Consider the following 21,193-nt stretch of genomic DNA (forward strand, 5'->3'; position numbering starts at 1 on the left):
ATCATAGACAATAGCAATTTACTTTTGGACCAAAAAGCTTGCCGCGGAAATTGGTTCAACACCCTCAAACTGTGGCGAAGTCGCCGGATTCCCTCCTGGTGATGTAGCAGCAGAGTCGTCAGTCGCATTCGGGGCGTGTGTGACCCATGCCTTTGCCATGGAAGGGCGCAGACGCTACTTACACTACGTCGCAGACAGAAGCATGTGCCAGGCCTGCATGTATAAGTCGCCTGCAGTATGTCGTCGCATTGGGCAAGCGACACGCACGCAACGCTGCTTCGAGTTCTCCGTATCCACTCCTCCTCCTTGGAGCCCCGGCGTGGCATTTCCTCTTTTGGAGTGTGAATAGTTTCCTCCCTGGCATGGCAGTGGGTCCTCCTCGACAGGCCTGCAGACCACGAGCACGTTTGTTGCAAGCATTCGATCACTCTGTGCAGGTCTTTAGATCTTGGGTCGGATCTAGAGTGCAAGCCCCGGCAAGATAACAAATGGAATGATACGCTGTGCTGGCACGGCCCGTGTCTCTGCTCGCCTCGATCAGACTGACTAGTAGTCTGCGAACTGATACATATAAAGAGGAACCTTCGTCCCACACTTCTCCCTTTGATAACAACAAGCACCAGCGGCCGCTACTCGTCCTTCAACCCTCCAACAGATTCTGTTCTCGCAATACCGGCATTTGAGTTCTGGTGTACCTCGTGTTGCCTTCAAAGGCTTCTGGGAGTCCTGAGTGGACAGCAACCCTCACCGACCCTTCTCATCGACGAGCATCAGGTCCCTGCAAGATGGGCACCGTTGTCGAAGGGGCGTCTGCTCCAGTAGCACGACTGGTGCAATATCTAAGTGCGAGGGCCAACACCAACCCTGCCATGGCTCAATATTTTGCTGCTAGGTTGGCCCGCAACAAAGATGCCATGACCCTCTATGCAGCGTCTCTTTGCGGTCTTGTTGCACTTTTCACGATTCTGCATTGGACTAGAATACTGTCCAAAGGTCTAAACAAGTCCAATGCATTGTTGAGGCCTGTGACTTCATTCTCAAGGTTCGTCTCTACCCACCATTTCCGCCACACTTGCGGGAGACTGCTAACATAACCAAAGACTCGTCCGGCGATACACGCTACGATATATGCCCATATTCACTTCAGGAGGGCAATTCCTTGTAGTTGCTACCTGGTTGGCACTCAACATCGGCTTCACAGTATACAACCATGGAGGGTCAATGACTGCAACCGCGATCGCCAACCGTACAGGATGGTAGGTTGGGCCGATACCACCACATCCCTTGCGAAGTGTGCGTTCCTTGCTGACCTTGAGATACCACAGGCTTGCCTCTGCCAACATGGCCGTGGTCGTGTTTCTTGCCATGAAGAACACTCCATTGGCCATCTTGACACCTTACTCCTACGAGCGTCTTAATGGCCTCCATCGCGTGGCTGGATATACCACCCTGGCACACATGATAGTTCATGCTACTGTCTATACAAACTATTTCCTCACCACCTCAGGACCTGCCAAGTTTACAGAGGATCATATTATCGCGGGTATCATTCTTGGCTTCGCAGTTCTCTTTACCGTGCTCGTGGCTACATTCCTCAGACGTACGTTGCCCTTCCCCTTTTTCCTATTCTAGACAGTCAACGTATGCTAATCGGCTCTTTCATACAGGTGCGAACTATGAGTTGTTCTACATTGCACATGTCTGTCTATTCATTGTCATTTCTGTCACATTCGCTCTGCACCAGCCTCACCTAGACACCATCCTTCCCATCGCCCTTGTCACTGCCGGCTTCTGGTTCTACGATCGTCTCATCCGTGCCAGCCGGCTTGTATACAACAGCATAAACAACGAGGCCAGAATTGAGCCCTTGCCAAATGGTGGTACACGGGTTATCCTTAAGAAGCCTCTTTCCGGTGCTCGTGCTGGCAAGCACTGCTACCTTTGGCTGCCTAAGATCCGGAGTTTTCAGACGCATCCGTTTACTGTCGTCTCCAACAACCCCTTGGAGCTAATTGTCGGTTCTCACGACGGGTTTACTAAGGAACTCCACGACTATGCTGTCGCAAATCCAGGGGCGATCCTCAAAGCATCCGCAGAGGGGCCGTATGGTACATTTCCAGACCCGGCCAAGTATGACAAAGTGATCCTCGTTTCTGGTGGCTCTGGCGCCACTTTTACGCATGGACTTGCCGAGGAGATGCTGGATAAGATGGTCACCGATTCTGAGCAAGACATTAATCTCATCTGGGCTGTCCGTGAGCACAGTAAGTCATGTTCACTTTCCTTGCAGCTTGATTATTCCTTCTGCGCAGTTCTAACTATCTTCACGTAGGTCACGTATCTTGGTTCACAAAACGTCTTGACAACATCCTCACCCATGACAAGCGGCAACAAATTGAGCTAAAAGTTCACATCACAAGTCATGAAACACTGGAAACGCCTGTCATGGCTGAAACGGATGCAGGGACGGCGCATAGGACTTCCTCGTCGGCATCATCAACCACTGGCGCAAGTATCGAGATCCTCAACGAGAAGAGCGAGACCAGTGGGTCAACGACGTCGACCGAGGATGAGAAGTCAAAGAAACCTATCATGGAGTATTCCCTGTCGCGGCTGAGCAGCGGGGATCTGTCATCGGCTGCCGCTGCGTCTTTATCTTCCGTAAGGGTCGGAGTCGAGCCATCACTCTCGAGACAGGAGAAAGACTTGGAGAGTGGCTTCTCAACGGACGTCGAGAAACCCAGCAGTGCTGAAGCAAACGCCATAACCTTGTCATCCGCCAGTACTATAGCGCCGACACCTCATGCGGTTCCTTCTCTCAGAAAGTTGGACATTGGTCCTTCAGATTTGCCAGTGCCGACATTGGCACTACCCCCAAGCCTGCCACTGCTCCCTGGAAGACCTGATGTAGCAGCTTACATCAAGGCCACCATTTCTTCCGTGGAGCCGAGTAAGAGGGTTCTCGTCGCGGCTTGCGGACCACCGTTGATGCTCAAGACCATACGCAACGCGGCGGCTGAGTGTGTAAGGGGTGATGGTCCAAGCGTCGAGGTGCATTGCGAGCAGTTTGGCTGGTAATGGGATCTTGCGAGTATTTCTTGTACAAATGGTTTTTGCGAGGTGTCTGGTTGTGTTTTCTGGCTACGGGGCAGTGCTTTCATCGTGGTGTGCTTGGGATTGCGTGCTTGGGATGACGTTCTTGCGTTTTGTCTTATGATGGGGTTGGGGTTTCCTGGCGCAAAGTGAAGCCACACAACCTGGTTATGCTACCGAATGTCTTTATACTTGTTTGCAAAATGCCTGTCGTGGCTCCATACATATATAGTGCTCGTTTTTGGGGACGATCTTATGGGAAATGAGACGATATGACCTTCACATACATTGTTGTGTTGCAACGTGTGTTTATGAATGTACGAAATTCGAGTGCTTTGGTGCTTCCACCACGGTGAATATGTCGACACAACCAGTTCCCCAGCCTGTCCCCAATGACACACAATCGCCTTCAACGACTGGCCCGCAAGGCCTTTCCCTCGTCCCATCTGAAGACCAGTCCGTTTGCGGTCACAAGTCCCGTATAACATCCGGAATGTGGCAATTCCGTGACACTCACAAACAAATGACTTTGACAATCTTGTTCATGAAGAAAATGCAGAGGCACCACCGGCGCGTGACCAATTTGGTCTCACCCATCTCATCGTTATCTGGTGCACCTTCTGTATTTACTTTTCTTTATTTTTACTATTTCTTTTTGGCGGACAGATCGATGTCATGTTTCTTCCGAAGATTGGGTTTTCAACCCAAGCCAGCTTGCTGTACCAGGCGCCTGAGGTTTTCTGGTGTGTGGTCAGATGATGAACTGTTGTCTTGGGTTCGATCTTCGTGTAGCCTCGGTGTTGGGATCTAAGCAGTGTTTGTACTCGGTACTGTTGTAAGATGGCGGTCTGTCCTCATGTCCTACTAGATGGACAGTTTGCACTTTTCAAATATTTTGACTCCCGCTCCAACTGGGTGGAACTGAACACGGATTATTACGCGATCGTTGATAAAAGTTTCGATACAGAACTATGGCGCAGCGCGGATGATACACAATGCTCAGCATGACAGGTAGGGTCAAATGTAAATTGAACTGTGTTGAGACTGATCAACCCTTGGCTGGCATGAACATCCCACCAATAACCGCCTTGCCCGAAAAGTGCAACCCCAAATTCGATATCTCCAAGAATGTACGACAGCCATGCTCCCCCTCCCACCACCCTCGGCGTACCTTTAAGAAGGTGAGACAGGCGTGACCGCTTGCGCGATTCTCACACAAATCACGCCGTGAGAGAAACTTGGCCACAACGGCGTCCTTCGTGGGCATGGTTGATGCCGTAACACATATTCGGTTAATGTGTTGCCTGGCTTTATACTGCTTAGCCCACAACGTATCCATGATCGCCAGGACCGGTCACCACAGGGACTCGCTGGTGACCATGTTCTTTCTCGGTTCCTCCCTGAAAGCGTACGCTGTCGGTGGGGTGGGAGATGGCTCGCCTGAGACCACTGAGGTCCCCCTGCTGTAGTTGATACCAACACCAGGACTCGGCGTTTGAGTCTTATGATGATCATAGACCGGGCTGGGATGCACGTTCAGCGAAGGGGGCGGCTGTGGCCGTGGAGGAGGAGGTCGTGGTGGAGGCCCTGGGAGACGTCCATAATATGGGCTATAGGTGTGCTGAGAGGCATAGCTGTGGGATTGGAAGTGCACGTCTTGGCCTCCAGACATGGTTGCAGCAGGTTCAGGGGCTCTGAAGGCGAACCATGTTTTTTGAAGGATTCGAGGTGGGAATGGGAGCAGTAGCAATAATGAGGCGACAAGTACCATAAGTCCGTCAAGAACCAGCAGCAGAATCTCGTTCTGTGGATCTTGGCTTGTGAAACCCATGACCACGGTGATGAGCCGGAAGGTTGAGCGGAGTAGGATGAGTAGCGTGGCGCTGCTGAAGCCTGCGCAGAACACATTAGATCTGAACTATACGACAGCAAGAGTCGGGCGGCTGATTGCAGTAAACCTACCGAAGAGAAATGTTTTGAACTTCTTGCTGTTGTATAGCTGGGCATGCTCAAACCCAAGTCCGTGTCGCCTTGTCCGAAGTGCCAGTGCAAGCAAGGTCGCATGGGCGACAAAGATGGCCAGAGAAACAATGAGTACTGCGAGGCCTACGGCGACCAGTTGTACTCCAAGTGCAACCTGCTATCATGTTAGTTACGGGTTTTGCTGTTCGCGAGTTTCAGCTGGTCGCCTACCTTGCTGTTATCCACGACTGCCGTTGCCAAAACTCCACCAGCTAGTTCTAGCACGAGAGAGATGGTCGCTAAGCCGAGAACGATAGCGTGATACCAAGGGGGGATCCATGTCCGGAAATTCGGGCCATAGACATGAATGATATTGGGGAGACAGAGAAACAAGGCACCGCAAATGAAGTTGGGGCCGATGATTGTGCCGACAAAGAAAAGAGCGAAGTTGTTGTGGTCGTAGGTGTTGACGCTGAGCAGGATGCGGCCGACATAACCAAGGACTTCAAGCGACAAGCCCACCAGTAGCAGCGAAGTAAAGATGGCGCTGGAGGATCGTAGTCCTCGGACGAGAGCGAGCACCACTAGAGTGCTGAAGAGGCCGCACAGAGCTGCATTGGCCGAGAGAGAAGGCCGAAGAGACAGGTCGGATTGCAGACAGGATCTAATCTCGCAATCCCCGGGAGTAGCCATGGTCGGTGAAAATCATTCTTGATCTGGGCCGGTCAGGTAGAACGAGATCAAGAGTCCTTCTACCCAAGGCAGGGACAGTGAACAGCATCGCACCATGACTGGGAAACAAGCGACCCCGTGTCATTATATCTAAGGCTGAGGGTTGGCCATGGTTGTCAGGCAGTGCCGGACTAGAAGCACGCTACTCTGTTGGTGGATATGGCACCAGAACTCGAGCCAGTGAGGCACAATGAAGCAGTCACACATATGGATGGATCTGCGGAAGGCTTACGAGGACCTTATCGCGTGTCTGTTGGTAGCAGGCCTCCTTCTCGATGGAGCCTGGATGCCAGCATTCCCTGGACATGGATCATCCCGTGGCCTTCTTGAGACCAATCAGCGTGCGTTGTTGGCTACAACCATGGGGAACTCTCGTGAGTCTCTCTTGACTCGGCATACATCAAGCAAGGAGGAGAGCAGGCTTGCAGGGGCCCCTCCGCATCGGCCCCCAGGCATCACGGTGGCAGACGGGTGGCAGCTTCCGGCACGAGAGACCAATTAGTGACAGGAACAAGAGCCCGCCATCTGGTGTAAGCGCCATGACCCCTACACAACAGAAAGATCCCAGCCTTACGCAGAGGCGCGGCCGAGTGCGTCGCGGGAGCAGCCGTGCCGTGTCGTTGGTCCAAGTATGCCTCACCACAATTTTCGAGGCGTCATTAAACTCAGTCTGGTTGTGCTTCACAAAAGGGGACACACAAAGGCTTTCTGCTCTGGCACGTCCTAGGGAATAGCTCAGCAGATGCCAAGATGTAGACTGGGGAGAGGTCCTTCGCGAGCAACGACTGCCTTATTCGAAAGCGGAGAAGAGCCAACCGACCAACTGAGCGACAGTGAGTGTACGGGGGTCCCTGGTCATTGCAGAGCGGTTAAATGTTTGCTTGCGAAGACATGGCATGACGACTGTTGCGGCACACCAAGACAGGTGCAGGCATGCCACCCATGAAGCTCGCGAAGCCGCGTGCCGATCCTCGAGGATACCACGGAGCCCATAAATGCCTCTGGAGGCCAAGAGAATTCGGTCGAGACACGCGACTGGGCGAGCGAGGCGAGGGCCTTTTGAGTTTGCATCCAGGCAGACAATGGCGGCCGTGCGTCTGTTGGTGGGTGGTTGCAGAAGATGTTGGTTGTTGGTGCAGCCAACAACCATGCAACGCAACGGCGGGGAGCCGGGATGCCAGGGTCCCTTGCTTCGCTGTTGGTGGTGATCAAATGCCGACTGGTCCTGCTAAACGCGACCAGGCTCGGCTCAACACGCTCGGCTCCAGTCAGCAGAGGCGGAGGACATCGTTCTCAGTGTCAGATCCCGTCCGCCCATTGCCAGCACAGTCGGCCTCGAACTTGACTTGTTGTTGATGTGGTTGATGTTCTTGTGTTGTTGTGTGCAAATTGTGCAAGGTTGTGCAAGGTTGTGCCTGGCTCCCCGAGATTGGCTGACAAACCTCGGACGTGCACCCTCAGCGCAGCAAGTCCGCGAGGCGGCCATGACGTCAGGTTTACACAGGCCGTCATCCTCGCACGTCCTGCTATGCCACCAGTCACTGCACTATCAAGCTGGATCCCGAATCAGGCCACCAGTCTGGCTGTCTAATTGGCGTTTTTCACTGTTGGTGCCGCATGGTCGCTCCCAACGAATTCACCCAGCTCGCAGACTCTAACTTTGGGCTCCAGGGTTGAGGTGAGCCTCCCAGCCATGCGCGTGCTGGCCCGAGGTTGCCTCGACAAAACTCTACGGCAAGGAAAACCACCAACACGTGCCAGGCTCACGCCATTACAATCACAGCAAGCCATCGTCCCTCCACTGCGCTGCTACTCGTCCTCGGGAGAGCACAGCGATGCTCGGCTTAGAGAATTTGGACGCGCGATCCAGGATGACTTTGCCACAATCAGGGACAAATATGGTGCGTCTCAATATCTGCTTGTCCTTGCTCGTCTCTAGTGCCGGAGGTGTTTGGCGTCTGGGATACACCATTACTGACAACTCATCAGACGCCCCAAAATATCCCATTGTTCTCGCTCATGGTCTGATGGGCTTCGCCGAGCTGCGCTTGGCTGGTCGGTGGTTGCCGGGTATTCAGTACTGGCACGGCATAGGTGATGCCCTGCGCATGAACAATGTCGAGGTGATCACCACGAGCGTGCCCCCGTCAGGAAGCATCCAGGACCGAGCTGCCAAGCTGGCCGAGGACATCGCCAAAGCTGCAGGTCCAGGCAAGAGCGTCAACATCATTGCACACAGCATGGGGGGGCTCGATGCGCGGTACATGATCTCCAAGCTGCAACCACACAACGTAAATGTCAAGTCCCTGGTGACGATTGCGTCGCCTCATCGCGGCAGTGCTTTTGCAGACTACCTTCTGCAACAAATTGGCCCGGCGCGCCTCCCAAGCGTCTACAAGCTGGTTCGTGGCGTAGGCTTCGATACGGGGGCCTTCAGCCAATTGACCCGCAAGTACATGATGGAGGAGTTCAACCCCGACACGCCTGACGATCCTCAAGTACGCTACTTCTCTTACGGAGCTGTAAGCTCCATCCCGCCACTCCTCAGTCCTTTCCGGCAGCCACACCGGATCATATCAGACGTCGAAGGCCCCAACGACGGGCTAGTCAGTGTCGAGAGCGCAGTCTGGGGTACCTATAAGGGCACGCTGCTGAATGTCAGCCATCTTGATCTCATCAATTGGACCAACAGATTCAGGTGGACACTTCGGAAATGGGCAGGCATTGATCCAAAGTGAGTCCGGTCGCTGTTCATGAGAGTGTCCGTGGTTCGGCATGCTTACTTGAGTACAGATTTAATGCCATCGCCTTGTATCTTGACATTGCAAACATGTTAGCGAATGAAGACCTCTAAGGGAGTTCAAGAAATCAATGGGGTCGATGTTCCATCAGCGTTGATGCCTGTCCTGGAGCATGTACGTGTCAAAGGAGCCGTGACGGATATACCCACAGGGTCAATAGACCTGATCAATCTGCAATACATTGTCTCGTAGACAGCATGTCTACTTGAAATCATAGACTACTCGAATTTCCTTCGAGTACATCCTCGCCACACTTTCTAGGTCGCAATTTCGTCATGTGTGGCGTGTGCTCTCATTTTGTAAAGGCCGTCTTACTGTAGACAAGAATCCCCTGCGATGATGAAGCAAATCTTGGCACGAAGGGCAGTCGGCCGAACTGCAGTTCTCAACACTGAGAGGCCGCATGTGGCCCTTTCAGGCTTGGAATAACACAGAACCTGCACGGTAATCAATGGGCGGCCTGCGAGGCGATTTCAATGGATCTTTCATGTCAAACGCAAGATTAGTTCGTTGCTGATACATTCACATCATACAAGGGCTTGATCATAGATGGCCCAACCATAAGCACGCGCTCTGGCCGTGCACATGCCTGTGTGACTGAATCTGCGAGAGCACGCACTATCAAGTAGCCGAGCTAGCTCAACATCTACCCTGCATGCCCTGTTGGCATTGTGCCATTAATTTCTCACGTGAGCTGCGTCGCGGCCATGATTGCGACTGCTCCCCGCCTGGAGATATCATCTGAGGGACTTGTTATCCGTGAACGCGTGCCCGTCTCGAGCTCCCATTTCTTTCTGCCAAGTTGGGGGATTGTTGGCCACAAACGGCGCCAGTCTATACCAATAGGTATCGCATGTCTCCCACATACGTAAGCAGGAAGCAGGTTGATTGCTGGGCAGTCAAGTCGCATATGCTTTGTTCCTTTGGCTTTAGTTTCTATCCCGGCCAAGTTCCTGCTTCACTGTTGCGATAATTAAGGTCCTACCCACATACAGTTCTTACCTACCTACTTACAGCTCCATCTGCCGAGCTGTCATGTCTTGGAAGGACATGTGATAGACGACCGCGGCTCGCAGTCCGAAGCCATTGACAGTGGTCTCGGCAGGTTGGCGACGCTCTTATAAGTGACTTTTGAGTTGGATCGTCCAGGTCTCAGAGCGGGACGGCCCCTTCCTCGTCAGAAACTTTCGCACACATGCCGCTCGACAGCCCGCATGGATGGGGTGTCACTGCGGCTGTCTCGCTCTGCCATGGTCCTATTTGCCCTGGTTTCTCGATCGCACGATACATCCGACGACCCCTCATGGGCACTGCTAGACCTGGACGAACGACGGCAGACGAGCATGATTGTGGGCATGACGGATTCGCCATCCACCTGCTGCAGTCCAGAAGACTAATGGAAGCTATGGGTGTTCTCGTATTGATTGACAGCCCGGATATGGCCCGAACCGCCAAGGGGTCAAAGGGCGGCTGCGATGATTTTAGAGTTAGGCTGACGGGCCAGCATTTGCTTGTGCCAAGCTCGCTGGCACGGTCACTCCATGTCGCAAGGCTCTGTTCCCAACAGCAGATCCGGCCGAAAGCGCTCGCTCGACGGCCGTGGACCCTGCAGGTTTTCTTCGTGTCGCAGGATTGCCTTTTGATTGCGGCCTGGCGGGACCACAGTCAGGCTTCGGATGGCGCCGTGCAGAGGCCCCGCTTGGGGTGGAATGTGACATTGGCCGCCCCATCCCGCTACGGATGTTGCGCCGGAGCCTTAATCAAAGTCAAACCACCAGGCAGTCCGTCTTAGGCGGCGTGCAGTGGCTCACACCAACAATGTTGCGTCGGCCCATTCCCCGTCTGAGCCTGCCATCCTGCAGGAAAACGAGCTGAAGGGATGCCGCTCGCGAGCCTTGAAACGCCTGCCAAGCCACGCGCTCAATCTGGTCCACGTCATCTCCGTGGCTGCAAAGAACCTCGCCCTGACGCGCATGGCACTAGGGGCGCGCGCGTCAACACATGGCACAAGCTCAAAGCGATGTTCTGCGCCCTCGTCGAAGTCGACCAAGTGCCCTTCACCACCAGGACATTGATGTGGCGTGTCCAGACAAAATCCCGAGCCCGCCAACCTAAAATCCAACCAGTATGGGCCGCTAGTAGTCCGTCGGACTCTCGACACTCGCAACTACTGATGGCGCGCCATCTGGATTGGCTGGTTGGTCTCTGGTGTCGGAGTTGGGCCTGTGACTGCCGAGCCGGAGGCTTGACCTGCGTGGGTGTGGTGTCTTCAGCTGAGCCAGGTCCCCAATCGTGCTGCCATGTTCCCACTGATTTACATGTTCTAGACCGCTCCATAAGCGGGACCCTGTTGCTTGCAGCCCATCAACATGAACCGGTCGGCTGATTGGGCGGGAAGTGTGGCCCCTGGTTTGGGTGCCGTTGTCGTCGTCCCCCTTCAAGGTTCAACGCCACCATGGAGTCCTGGGGCCAGAGGACACGCCGCCGTGACACTTTACAACTTACCATGGCGGCGGGAGGTTCTTCAGGGCTATTCTTGGGCGGGCCCATGGCATCTTCCGCTGCCTTCCGGCGGAGCTTACCATTTGCAGAGATATCATGGTGCGCAGAAATCCAGCTTCGCCAGGTCCGGTTTCTTTGCCTAGCCTGCCTGGTCCGCCGCGCAAGCAGCTTTTGCATTTTTCCTTGACCCACGCCATCTTGTTGCTTGCTGGTGTACTTTGTGGTCATCTGTTCCCGACAAAACCAGTCGTGCCGCAACCTGGTGGGAGCACGTGCCGTCCATGTCTGTATTCTTATCTCCTCAGTTGCATCGCCCACGGGTAACCTGGCTCTCTGCATAATACCGAAGAATAATTCAATCACCTCTAGAAGTCAGCCGCTCCACGCCCACTCGCTTTGTTCACGCGCAAGCGAAAGCGGATTACGCCAAGAAAGCACTCATAATACCTTCTGTCGGGTGCAGGTGGCTTGCAGGTCGTGGCCGCGATCGAGACAGGAGATGGTGACGCGGACCTCGGACAATGGCGCAGTTCCAGTGCCTCGAGACAACACACGCAAGCAAGTTGTCTCCATTCTCGTCATTCAAGGGCATCCCCGCGACACCCAGGAGAATCGGACTACACGGTTATGTGTCACCCGGCAGCTCTTCCATTCGACGGACCTCGTCAGCCACACCTTCGAGCTGGCTGGTACGAGGCCGAATTGGACCATCAGGGAGTCAACAACCACGACACATCCGAGCGAGGGTCCAAGTGTGGTCGGATCTGTCGACATCGCCACAATATCATCGGCCGCTCAACAAGAGGATGCGCTGCTGTCAATACTGCGAGCTATGAACGTGAATCCTGAATGGGATCAGCGCAACTGGTTCGACGATGTGTTAAGAAGATTGCGAGAGACGTGGCCGACGGAGTTCGCCGACGACATGATAGCCCCATTCCTCGACTACACCGTCAGACTACTTGTCGACGCGCCATTGGACTGAGTAGGCCGGCAACAAATGCGACCGTAGATGCTATGCTACGAAGAGATATCTGGGACGAGACTTAGCACGAACCGCATCTAGCCGCAACACTCGAGCTGCGACTTGCGCACCGCTGCTCGCAACCAGCCCTTGCGCCCAATGACGACCGCAAAGTCCTTCCACCGGCTTTTCCCAGCACAGGAGCCGCCAGGTCTTGCGGACGGTCATCTGCGTACGTCGGTGAATCCAACAGAAGCTACTTCGCCGGGTTTCTGAGAGATGGGCATGACAGAGGCAAAAGTGTGGAACACGGCATATGCTAGAGCCCCGAGGCTCCATACAGTCGCCGGACGTCCTAGACGACCAGTGACCTTCCAACAGAAGTCGCCAAGGGACTGAAATTCCGTTTGACAGGCAAAGGAGAGCACCGTCAACGACAAGAGTGCGGCTATGTGCTCACTGCCATCGAGCTGGCATTGAGGAGAAAGACAATAGTGGTGGATTTAATGCAGGTGCGGGAAGCTGTCTCATGGTGTGATGGCACTTGGACACAGCGATGAGTTCTGCGCGAGAAGAACTTTTCCCCTTGAGGACCAGTGTTTGAACATTAGTGCCCAGCCAGTCCGGTGCAGCGCACTTCATCGCCCGGTCGGGAATATACTCTCGATTGATGGGAAGTAATGGGGAGCCATCATGATGTCCGATTCATAACAAGAAACGCGCGGTCTTTCTCGAGGTTCAAGCGCTGGGGCGTGGAAATCATACAGGCCCAGGAGGCCCCTCATAGATAATATTACCATTAGATGATGATACCGCCTGCCATTGTGTCTGTACCCTTTCACGATCCCGCAGTTCCACAATTGCTGTTCGCCATTCTAGAGCTAGCTTGAGCGCAGTGCTATGCTCGAAGTCCCTGCACTCTGCCGGCTTACTGCAACGGCTTTGGCTCTGGCATCGGCCTTCGCAAGTTGATGACCTCTATGTTCCACGATAGATAACTTGCACGCCCGAAGGAGGGCGCGCTCTTCAGCGTCGAATGCCTCGCCACGACTGTGACGCAAACTGCCGATCTCCGGGGTGTCCATGCTATTCTCGTGGTGCTCAAACACTGGCGCATCGTTGGTAGAGGATGACCCGCTCGCGTCGCCTTTGTTTCAGTGTCTTTAGACCAAGCACGAACAATGGGGTTGGAACAATGCAATATCTAACAATGTCGCACAGTGCAGGTGGTTTAGATCTGCGCGGAGATTCATTGGGACTGACTGAGACTCACGCAGAGATCGCCAAGGAGGCGGGTTGTGCCCGTCAATATCTGTTCATGCCCGTTCCAAACTAGACATGGCGTTGCTGGCACCAGACGCGGCGAAGCGGTTGGCGCCATTATTGAGGCTGGCATGCATGGCCAGGCAAGCTCAGGCATGTACGAAATGAATACCGAGACTTGACCCAGTACACTCCAGGCTGGATACTCATTACAACGTGCATCCCTCGCATGCCGATGACAGCTGGGTTGTGAATGGGAGCATAGAACTGGCGGGCGATCCTCGCGCCAAGAAAGGGTCTGTACAGTCCGCACACTGTCTGGGGATAGCGTGGCTGGTCCGCACGGGAAGAAGCTCCGCCCTTAGCTCCGTGCTCAGCCCCTACTTAGAAGCAGCATACGTGTTGCGTCTCCATGCCGTATCTACATAGTAGGGATTCCTTCGTCGCCATCAGCTGCGCATCGCAGCACAAACCCTCTCTCACTGCCGCAGGCAAGCCGCATCGATCGCCCACCAGCTGCGCAAACCCCCTCACTGTCTGCTTCACCATCATCGTCATCGCGCGGTCGCCGCCTCCAACTCCTCGCTCGGCTACTCCAAAGCACCTAGCCGCATTCCTTGGTGAGCTAGATCCCAGTCGGCCGGACCTGCTCGGAACCGGCCTCGCGAGGCACGTCGACATTCCCTCAACGATCTTATCATGATGGTGCCGCCCTGGGGGTCGCCGAGGGCTCTGGTCACCCAGAGTCTCCTGGTGTTCTCTTCTTGGGCTGCAGTAGCCGGTGCTGCCAATCCGGTCGCGGGGGACTACTTTGTTCACTCCCTGCCGGGGGCACCCAAGGACGATATAACGAAGATGCATGCTGGGTAAGTCTGACGCTCCCGGAAGCTCACTACAAGGTGTCAGCCAAGGGCTAATTCGTCCTTCTTTGCTCCACAGTCACATCGAAGTCAATCCTCAACACAACGGCAACCTCTTCTTCTGGCATGTGCAGAACAAACACATTGCAAATCGCCAGCGGACCGTCATCTGGCTCAATGGTGGCCCTGGCTGCAGCTCCGAAGATGGCGTCATGATGGAGATCGGACCGTACCGTGTCAAGGACTCCAACACTCTCGAGTACAACAACGGTTCCTGGCACGAATTTGCCAACTTGCTCTTTGTTGACAACCCTGTTGGCACTGGCTACAGCTACGTGGACACAGACAGCTTCGTGCACGAGCTCGATGAGATGGCCGAGCAATTCATAATCTTCCTGGAGAAGTGGTTTGCCCTCTTCCCCGAGTACGAACACGACGACGTGAGCCTCACTCCCTTAGTCCAATACATGTTTCAATACAACACACTAACCCACCAATTTAGCTTTACATCTCTGGAGAATCTTATGCCGGACAGCACATCCCCTACATTGCGAAGCACATATTGGCGCGAAACAAGAAACCTGCCACAAAGCATGCCTGGAACCTCAGAGGTCTTCTCATTGGCAATGGGTGGATATCCCCAGTCGATCAGTACGAAGCCTACTTGAAGTTTGTCTACGACAAAGGGCTCGTCGAGAAGGGCTCGGCAATGGCTGGCCAGATTGAGTCCTCGTACCGAATCTGTCAAAAGCAGCTCGCCGCCCACGGCAAACCCGAAGTGGATTCCACGGCCTGCGAGTCTGTCCTCCAGGATATCCTTCGCCTCACGCAGACCACCGATGGCGAGGGCAGGTCGCAGTGCATCAATATGTATGATGTTCGGCTCAAAGACACTTACCCTAGCTGCGGTATGAACTGGCCTCCGGACTTGAAGGATGTGACGCCTTACTTGCGTCGTCAAGACGTCGTCGATGCGCTGCATGTAAACAGCAACAAGGTCACCGGTTGGAAGGAATGCAGCGGTGCCGTAGGAGCTGCCTTTAGCCCGCGAAACTCGGTGCCTTCAAGAGAGTTTTTACCCGATCTACTCTCTGAAATCAACGTTCTTTTGTTCTCGGGTGCTGAAGACCTTATCTGCAACCACTATGGCACAGAATCGCTGATCAGCAATATGGAGTGGAACGGCGGCAAAGGTTTCGAGATCACGCCTGGAAATTGGGCTCCACGTCGGGAATGGACCTTCGAGGGAGAGGAAGCAGGCTTCTGGCAGCAAGCCCGCAATCTCACCTACGTCTTATTCAACAACGCCTCGCACATGGTGCCCTTTGATTACCCCCGCCGAAGCCGCGACATGCTTGACCGCTTCATGGGTGTTGACATTAAAAGTATCGGCGGCACGGCCTTCGAAAGCCTGCTTGATGGGGAGAGACTCCCTGACACGACGGTCGAGGGCGCTGCGAACAGCACCAGTAACGACCAGCACACAAAGGAGAAGGAGGTCAACGAGGCCAAGTGGGCCGCATACCAAAAGTCTGGCGAGGTCGTGCTGGCGCTGGTCGCCATCGCAGCTGGTGTATGGGGCTTCTACGTATGGCGTGCACGCCGCAGAGCCGCGCTCGCCGGATACAAGAATATCCCAGGCGGAAGTGCCGAAGGTGGTCTTGGTCGAGGAGCCAGTGGGCTGGACAACTTCCGCAACAAGAGGTCTGCCAAGGATGTAGAAGCTGGTGACTTTGACGAGAGTGAGCTCGACGACTTGCATGTGGGTCCATCAGGCAATATGAACAGAGACCACTACAGCGTTGGCGAGGACAGCGACGATGAAGACCCGCAAAACGAGAAGGGCAAGCAGAAGGCATCAGGGCAGCGGGCTTAAGTTACGACCCACCTGATTGGGCATCCCAGCTAGCAATCACGGGACCTTGCACTTCCTAGCCATGAGAATAAACTACAGGCAACACGTTCCTCTTCTACAATAACCAAAGTATTGGCACTGATATCCCCACCCGTGACCGAGGCCCCGACTGCAGGCGTTGGGCGAGATTGACGTTCGGGCGAGATAGCCTCGCACCACCCTCACAGTAGTTGCTGCTGGCAGGTCTGGGTCATTTGATGGTGAGTAATGAGTAAATTATGTCGCAAACTTCCAAAGGGAGGTTATTGATGACGCTGCCAGCCGCTAATGTATACATCTAGATATCTCTTCCACCGCATTTCATGTCGAAAATCAAATGGACTTAGTAGTGGCAGCAAATTCCCAGCTGAGCTAAAGCTTACATCAAGTGAATAAATCCCAGCCCGGACACCCGCTTTCGTAAATCGTGACTTAAGATCAATCGAGAGCTAAGCTCAGGCAACAAAACTGCCCCTACAGTCAGGAAGTGGCTACGTCTACTTCAATCATCGTCGATCTCGATGATGACAGGCGTGGAAGCTGAGCGGGATGCCGCCCCGTTCGCTGCCACTGCGGCAGCAAGGTTGCCGCCCCGCTTGATAGCTCCCCCGGAGGGTGCAGGCTCGTCGTTGTAGCTTCCGTCATCCTCTTCGTCTGCCTCACGTGGTAATTCCTTGATCTTCCAGCTTCCATCCGCGGACACAAGGATGGCCTTGGCGCGTAATGCACCGTCTTCCTTGAGTTTGTCGCGAACCCCAGCCAGCCATTCGTCGATGCGCAAGCTGTATGGCCGAGCATCACCTGAGCACAGTGGGCACTTCCATTTGTCCACGAAGGAAGGTTCATTTGGGCAACTCTGACACGATGACCCCCCTTTGCCGCACGTGCAGGTCTTCTTTTTGCCCAACCGGGAATTCAACCACGTCTCCAGATCGAAGCACTCAAGATGCGTGCAATCCATGCCTCGCACCGGAGTCTTGAAGATCGCGGAGGTGAATGGGTCTGCCAAGTCAATGGCCAGTTCGTGACTAACCATCGCAATGTCATCATCATTACTGGCTGTAGTGCTCGATAAACGTCGCCTGATGACTTCAAGAGTCTTCGGGGATTGCTGAATGCCGTGAGTCTTGACCAAGCTCAAAATAGATGAGTGACTTAGCGTTTCGACGAGCTCTACCGCGAGATATGGGTGACTGTTCTTCGGCGCCTCCCGTGGGCGCGCAGCAGTTTCCGGAATCCAGACACGAAGATGATTCTCCTCCAAGAGCGCGTTTGCTGGAACCTCAACTGGCAAGTCTTTGGAATGGTGCGCCTTTCGCCGTAAGGTCAAGCCGGAGTGATTGACTTCTAGAAAAATGTGTTCAGGCCAGACAACGTCTTTCGTGACCCAGTCGCTGTCAGTGATCTTGTGATGCTGCTGGTCGAGCAGATAGCAGCAGCGGATCCGGACGCGTGCGGTTCCGTTGGTGTATCTCTGAATAGGTAGTAGACCATCGGGATCGGTTTCGACATGTGTCAAACGATCACGATCTTTAGGACCCAAGTGGAAGCTGAATTTGTGGACCACGGCGCTAGGGGCAATTGAGGTAGGACCTAACACGAGTCTCCTGACTGACTGGTAATATCGCTCGTTCAGTGCTTCTGGTCGTATAGGAAGGCGCTTTGGACTACGAATGTGGGCATGATGAAGGGTATGCATGATGCAATTATTATCCTGCGGATCACTCGGATATTCATTGATGGGAATTCGGTCATTGCGGCCTGGGAACAAGAGGCCAGTCGAGATTGGTTTAGTCGGTGTTGGCTGTGTCACAAAGGGTTGTAGAGGTTGAACAGCCTGCCCTCTGTGTATGGTGCCCATGGCCGTCGAAGCCTGCACGACGGGAGATCCAGATGGATATTGCCTACCCGCCCCAGTGACCGGGAGTACGGGGGACTGAGCTGAAACAGGTGAGCCACTGGACCAGTGCGCACCGGAAGAAGCACCGAAACTAGCCTGCTGACTTGCCGATGATCCCGAGACATGCGCATTCGGCCGCGCATGTGTCTGTTCTGCGGAAGATTGAAGTCTCTGGGGTTGACCGTGCCAGGCTAAACCTGGCGCCTCAGTACGCAACGCGTGCTGTGTTGGCGCTACCGTCCCAGGAGATGGTGCTTGCGAGGTCGTAGAAAATTGATGACTTGCAACATTCATCGAGGCTGCTGACTCCTGGGGCCGAGCGGCGACTCCTTGGGAAACGCTGGGAGGATTGTTGTGAAGAGGTTCAACGATCACGGACATCGTTTGGCTTGGCAGGGCCGTCCACTGTTGATTTGGTGCCGCTGGAGAGGGGACATTTCCGACAAAGCCCTGAGCATTGTTTGACACAGCTGTTGGCGAGGTCGACTGTTGAACATATCTTTGTTGCTGATGTTGATTATATGGAGGCATGGCTCGATAAAGTGTTCGGGCGGTATGGGCCAACTCCTGGTATCGCTGGATAAGATTGTCGTTGTAATTCGTATAGGCAGGATCCTGTGCCTTTGGCAAAAAAGAACCATCCGCGGACCGATGAAAGTCCTGATCCTCCTTGAATAGAGACTCCATCTGCGTCCCGGCAGGCCCGTCCGGAACACCTGCTGTCCTCCTGGACGCACGGAAGACGATGAGTTGCAAAACGTCAGAATGCATATGCAGCACTCTAAGCAACTCATCCATCAGCAGTGGGAAACCGTATGCCGCATGCTTCTTCATTAACTCGGTCCATGAAGTGGCCATGGAGAAAAGAAACTTTACCACGGCATTGAGTGAGTCAGAGTACGGTGGAAAGCGCTGCATGTTCGGAAAAGGTGCCGGAAAGTTGGCAAAACACTGTAGCAGGTCTGGTCGCATATTTGAGTTGTCTTTGAGGATTGCACTAAGTGTTTGCAGTCCATGTTCTGCCAAGGAGAACAAGCGATCATCATTTTGAAACAGCCCTCGAATTTCGAGTGGCTTTGCGGTCCAAGTGCAAAAGACCTGATGTAGCACGACATAGAAAAGATCGCCCGTCGCGCAGGCGTCCTTGAGTAGTTGGAGTCTTGGTTGCTCAAGAGCTGGATCTAGCTGTTGCTCGCCACCGCATCGACGCGCAAAATCTGCCAGGACCTCAAGCGCGTTCCAGGACTGTATAAACTCAAGATCTCTCGGCAATACACGCCGCCTCTTGGGAGGACCAACACCTTCTACGCTTGCGTGCTCGCGTTGATGTGTCTGCTGAATCGGTGATGCGGGCAATGATGTGGGTATACTGGCATATTGAAGCTGAGTAACAGGCGAGTCGAAGCTTGTCGTAGACGTTATCGGAGGCGCCGATCCATTTGGTGATATGAATGCGCTTGGCATTGGCAGGATGGGACGGCTCCTGCTGTGGCTGCGTGGCGGATTTGTGATTTCGCGCTGAGGAGGAACGGCAGGAGTCGGCAGCGCCCGATTTCGTGATGCCAATGTCGTCTCATAGCCGGGGCTACGCATATCGGCGGCTGGCGCACTCGGCTGGGTGCTCGTCGCTTCTGGACTGGCTTCATTGCTCGGAGCGGGGGAAGGAAGAACAAGAGCTACTGTCAACACAGATGGTCTGTGCCGGAGAATCGTGGTCAGCAAGGTAAGATACAACGTCGTAGTGGACTGCGGTTGGCGAGAGCCAAAGCCGTTCGTTTGTCTGAACTTCCAAGCGCGAATGCAAGGCTTACTGTGGATTTGCTAATGACACCAAGTCCGAAGACTGACTGCCCTCGACGACGTCGACCGCTGTTGGATCGCAAGTCGTCGCAAGAGCTGGTTTTGTCCTCGGCTCAACACCTTGGGTTGGTGGAGCAAGTTGCAGAACCGGCGAACGAGGCAATTGTGGAAGTCGCGGCGTGGGTGCGACAGGCTTCGCGGAGGTCAGCCATGTTGGCTGACGACGGCCAGGGAGCCATGCATTGGCGGTCGAGTTGGTCTGCGCAACCTGTCGCGACGACGTGTCGCAGCTTAATGCTGTGGGACGAACCCTTAGTGGCGTCATTTGGACAGACATTCCCCACCATCAATAGCTTGTCCCTAGCCTGAAATGAAGACGACTTGGACCTCACCTGTTCCACCGAACAGGCAAGCCGTTGTATAGCCTTCGGGATTGTTGCGCAACAAGCTGTCAAGAGCGTGAGAACACAGAACTTGCCAAACACAAAAGTTATCTCTCGAGATGGCCCAGCGTCCGTCAACGATGCATATCATGTACAGCGCAATGACGGAGCAGGATCAAGCCAGCACCGAGGATACCTGCGAAGGCTGTCCGATGAAGGAGGCGAGGCAACCTGAAGCATCGAAGTTGAGGCGCACAGAGCACGCATTGCTGAAGGAGCGTAAGGAGCGTCGCGAGCAAGCTGTCGAGGATAAGGAGCCTTGGAGAAAACCCTGGTCCACTGGCGTGCTCAAGTCGACCTCGCCGTCTTAGTCTAATATGCTGAGACTCGTGGCCTAAACTATCAAGGGTGACGACAGGCAAGGCACGCAGCGGAGTGTTGTAGAAGTAGGGTGGCGATGCCTGGGTTGCTTGAAGCAATTGCGTGTTTGCACGGAAGGCGCACAGCCAACACATGCACGTCTGCGCGCCACGGCGCCTGTCCCAAGGTGGTGGTCAACCACTCAGCTTGCTTGTCACTTGCTTGGCCTGCGGCACCGCAAATGCGCGCTCGCTTCTTGGACAAGATGAAATTTTGCACGATAGTGCGCTTCTTCGCAGCCATGCTCATGGTGCAGAACGAAACCCGGGCCGGAGAGACGGTTCGTGTGCTGAAGTACATACCATAAGGTACTTACTCTTGCGGATGCCGTGTGCGTGCACTGAGGCAACAGCTTGTCGTAAATGAGAATGTGCCTAGGGTACCGCGGCTTATTCCTTTCGTCCCAACATCACGAGGCAGACAAGCAGCAATAGCGTGCTCGCGGTCATCAACCCGGGCAGTTTTCCGTGCAGGCACTGAGCTGGCGAACTCTGATGACTACAAAAGCGTACCCACCTGAGGCACCTCGGCATCACTTACCAAGGTCATGAAGGAGCCCTGTCTTCCACATCTTTTAACTCAAGCACGAAACCATCGTCCCTGGAGGGGTACTATGTTT

The 21,193-nt window shown here is 54.3% G+C and overlaps 6 protein-coding genes across 6 annotated transcripts; 4 read left to right on the top strand and 2 right to left on the bottom strand.

Moving 5' to 3' along the window:
* The first annotated feature begins 621 nt into the window (after positions 1–621).
* On the top strand, positions 622–3,376 carry B0I36DRAFT_383699 (ferric reductase NAD binding domain-containing protein). Its single transcript, XM_046160970.1, has 5 exons — positions 622–1,042; positions 1,101–1,256; positions 1,326–1,600; positions 1,668–2,264; positions 2,333–3,376. Exons 1-5 carry the CDS (start codon positions 786–788, stop codon positions 3,076–3,078), a joined length of 2,031 nt encoding a protein of 676 aa, XP_046012445.1. The 5' UTR covers positions 622–785; the 3' UTR covers positions 3,079–3,376.
* Positions 3,377–4,368: 992 nt separating this feature from the next.
* On the bottom strand, positions 4,369–5,881 carry B0I36DRAFT_113760 (RTA1 like protein-domain-containing protein). The gene is made up of 3 exons (XM_046147926.1): positions 5,287–5,881; positions 5,056–5,230; positions 4,369–4,986 (listed from the first exon to the last, which is right to left on the bottom strand). The coding sequence occupies exons 1-3, from the start codon at positions 5,746–5,748 to the stop codon at positions 4,448–4,450; spliced, it is 1,176 nt and encodes a 391-aa protein (XP_046012446.1). The 5' UTR covers positions 5,749–5,881; the 3' UTR covers positions 4,369–4,447.
* Positions 5,882–7,480: 1,599 nt separating this feature from the next.
* Positions 7,481–8,641, top strand: B0I36DRAFT_242201 (triacylglycerol lipase; the record flags this gene model as incomplete). The annotated part of the gene is made up of 3 exons (XM_046149886.1): positions 7,481–7,688; positions 7,777–8,521; positions 8,581–8,641. 3 exons carry the CDS (start codon positions 7,481–7,483, stop codon positions 8,639–8,641), a joined length of 1,014 nt encoding a protein of 337 aa, XP_046012447.1.
* A 2,792-nt stretch (positions 8,642–11,433) lies between these two features.
* B0I36DRAFT_113782 (uncharacterized protein) lies at positions 11,434–12,090 on the top strand. Its single transcript, XM_046147927.1, has one exon. It carries the CDS (start codon positions 11,590–11,592, stop codon positions 12,073–12,075), a length of 486 nt encoding a protein of 161 aa, XP_046012448.1. The 5' UTR covers positions 11,434–11,589; the 3' UTR covers positions 12,076–12,090.
* A 1,629-nt stretch (positions 12,091–13,719) lies between these two features.
* B0I36DRAFT_322412 (serine carboxypeptidase) lies at positions 13,720–16,168 on the top strand. The gene is made up of 3 exons (XM_046153845.1): positions 13,720–14,183; positions 14,257–14,617; positions 14,680–16,168. Exons 1-3 carry the CDS (start codon positions 14,017–14,019, stop codon positions 16,051–16,053), a joined length of 1,902 nt encoding a protein of 633 aa, XP_046012449.1. The 5' UTR covers positions 13,720–14,016; the 3' UTR covers positions 16,054–16,168.
* A 405-nt stretch (positions 16,169–16,573) lies between these two features.
* B0I36DRAFT_348958 (uncharacterized protein) lies at positions 16,574–21,123 on the bottom strand (the record flags this gene model as incomplete). The annotated part of the gene is made up of 5 exons (XM_046156745.1): positions 16,574–19,781; positions 19,892–20,039; positions 20,164–20,219; positions 20,891–21,072; positions 21,115–21,123. 5 exons carry the CDS (start codon positions 21,121–21,123, stop codon positions 16,574–16,576), a joined length of 3,603 nt encoding a protein of 1,200 aa, XP_046012450.1.
* Between the last annotated feature and the right edge of the window lie 70 nt (positions 21,124–21,193).

This window comes from Microdochium trichocladiopsis (assembly GCF_020744255.1).
Source record: "Microdochium trichocladiopsis strain MPI-CAGE-CH-0230 chromosome Unknown B0I36scaffold_5, whole genome shotgun sequence".
NCBI lineage: Eukaryota > Fungi > Ascomycota > Sordariomycetes > Xylariales > Microdochiaceae > Microdochium > Microdochium trichocladiopsis.

What these genes read in the sequence shown, in the direction of transcription:
- B0I36DRAFT_113760 (XM_046147926.1), bottom strand. Translation starts at nt 5,748, where the DNA reads ATGGCTACTCCCGGGGATTGCGAGATTAGATCCTGTCTGCAATCCGAC. An exon ending in CAGTCGTGGATAACAGCAAG is followed by an intron (nt 5,231 to 5,286) that starts GTAGGCGACCAG and finishes ACATGATAGCAG; the next exon opens with GTTGCACTTGGAGTACAACT. An exon ending in GTTCAAAACATTTCTCTTCG is followed by an intron (nt 4,987 to 5,055) that starts GTAGGTTTACTG and finishes TGTTCTGCGCAG; the next exon opens with GCTTCAGCAGCGCCACGCTA.
- B0I36DRAFT_383699 (XM_046160970.1), top strand. Translation starts at nt 786, where the DNA reads ATGGGCACCGTTGTCGAAGGGGCGTCTGCTCCAGTAGCACGACTGGTG. An exon ending in ATCGCCAACCGTACAGGATG is followed by an intron (nt 1,257 to 1,325) that starts GTAGGTTGGGCC and finishes GAGATACCACAG; the next exon opens with GCTTGCCTCTGCCAACATGG. An exon ending in CGTGGCTACATTCCTCAGAC is followed by an intron (nt 1,601 to 1,667) that starts GTACGTTGCCCT and finishes TCTTTCATACAG; the next exon opens with GTGCGAACTATGAGTTGTTC.
- B0I36DRAFT_113782 (XM_046147927.1), top strand. Translation starts at nt 11,590, where the DNA reads ATGGTGACGCGGACCTCGGACAATGGCGCAGTTCCAGTGCCTCGAGAC.
- B0I36DRAFT_322412 (XM_046153845.1), top strand. Translation starts at nt 14,017, where the DNA reads ATGATGGTGCCGCCCTGGGGGTCGCCGAGGGCTCTGGTCACCCAGAGT. An exon ending in ATAACGAAGATGCATGCTGG is followed by an intron (nt 14,184 to 14,256) that starts GTAAGTCTGACG and finishes TTTGCTCCACAG; the next exon opens with TCACATCGAAGTCAATCCTC. An exon ending in CCGAGTACGAACACGACGAC is followed by an intron (nt 14,618 to 14,679) that starts GTGAGCCTCACT and finishes CCACCAATTTAG; the next exon opens with CTTTACATCTCTGGAGAATC.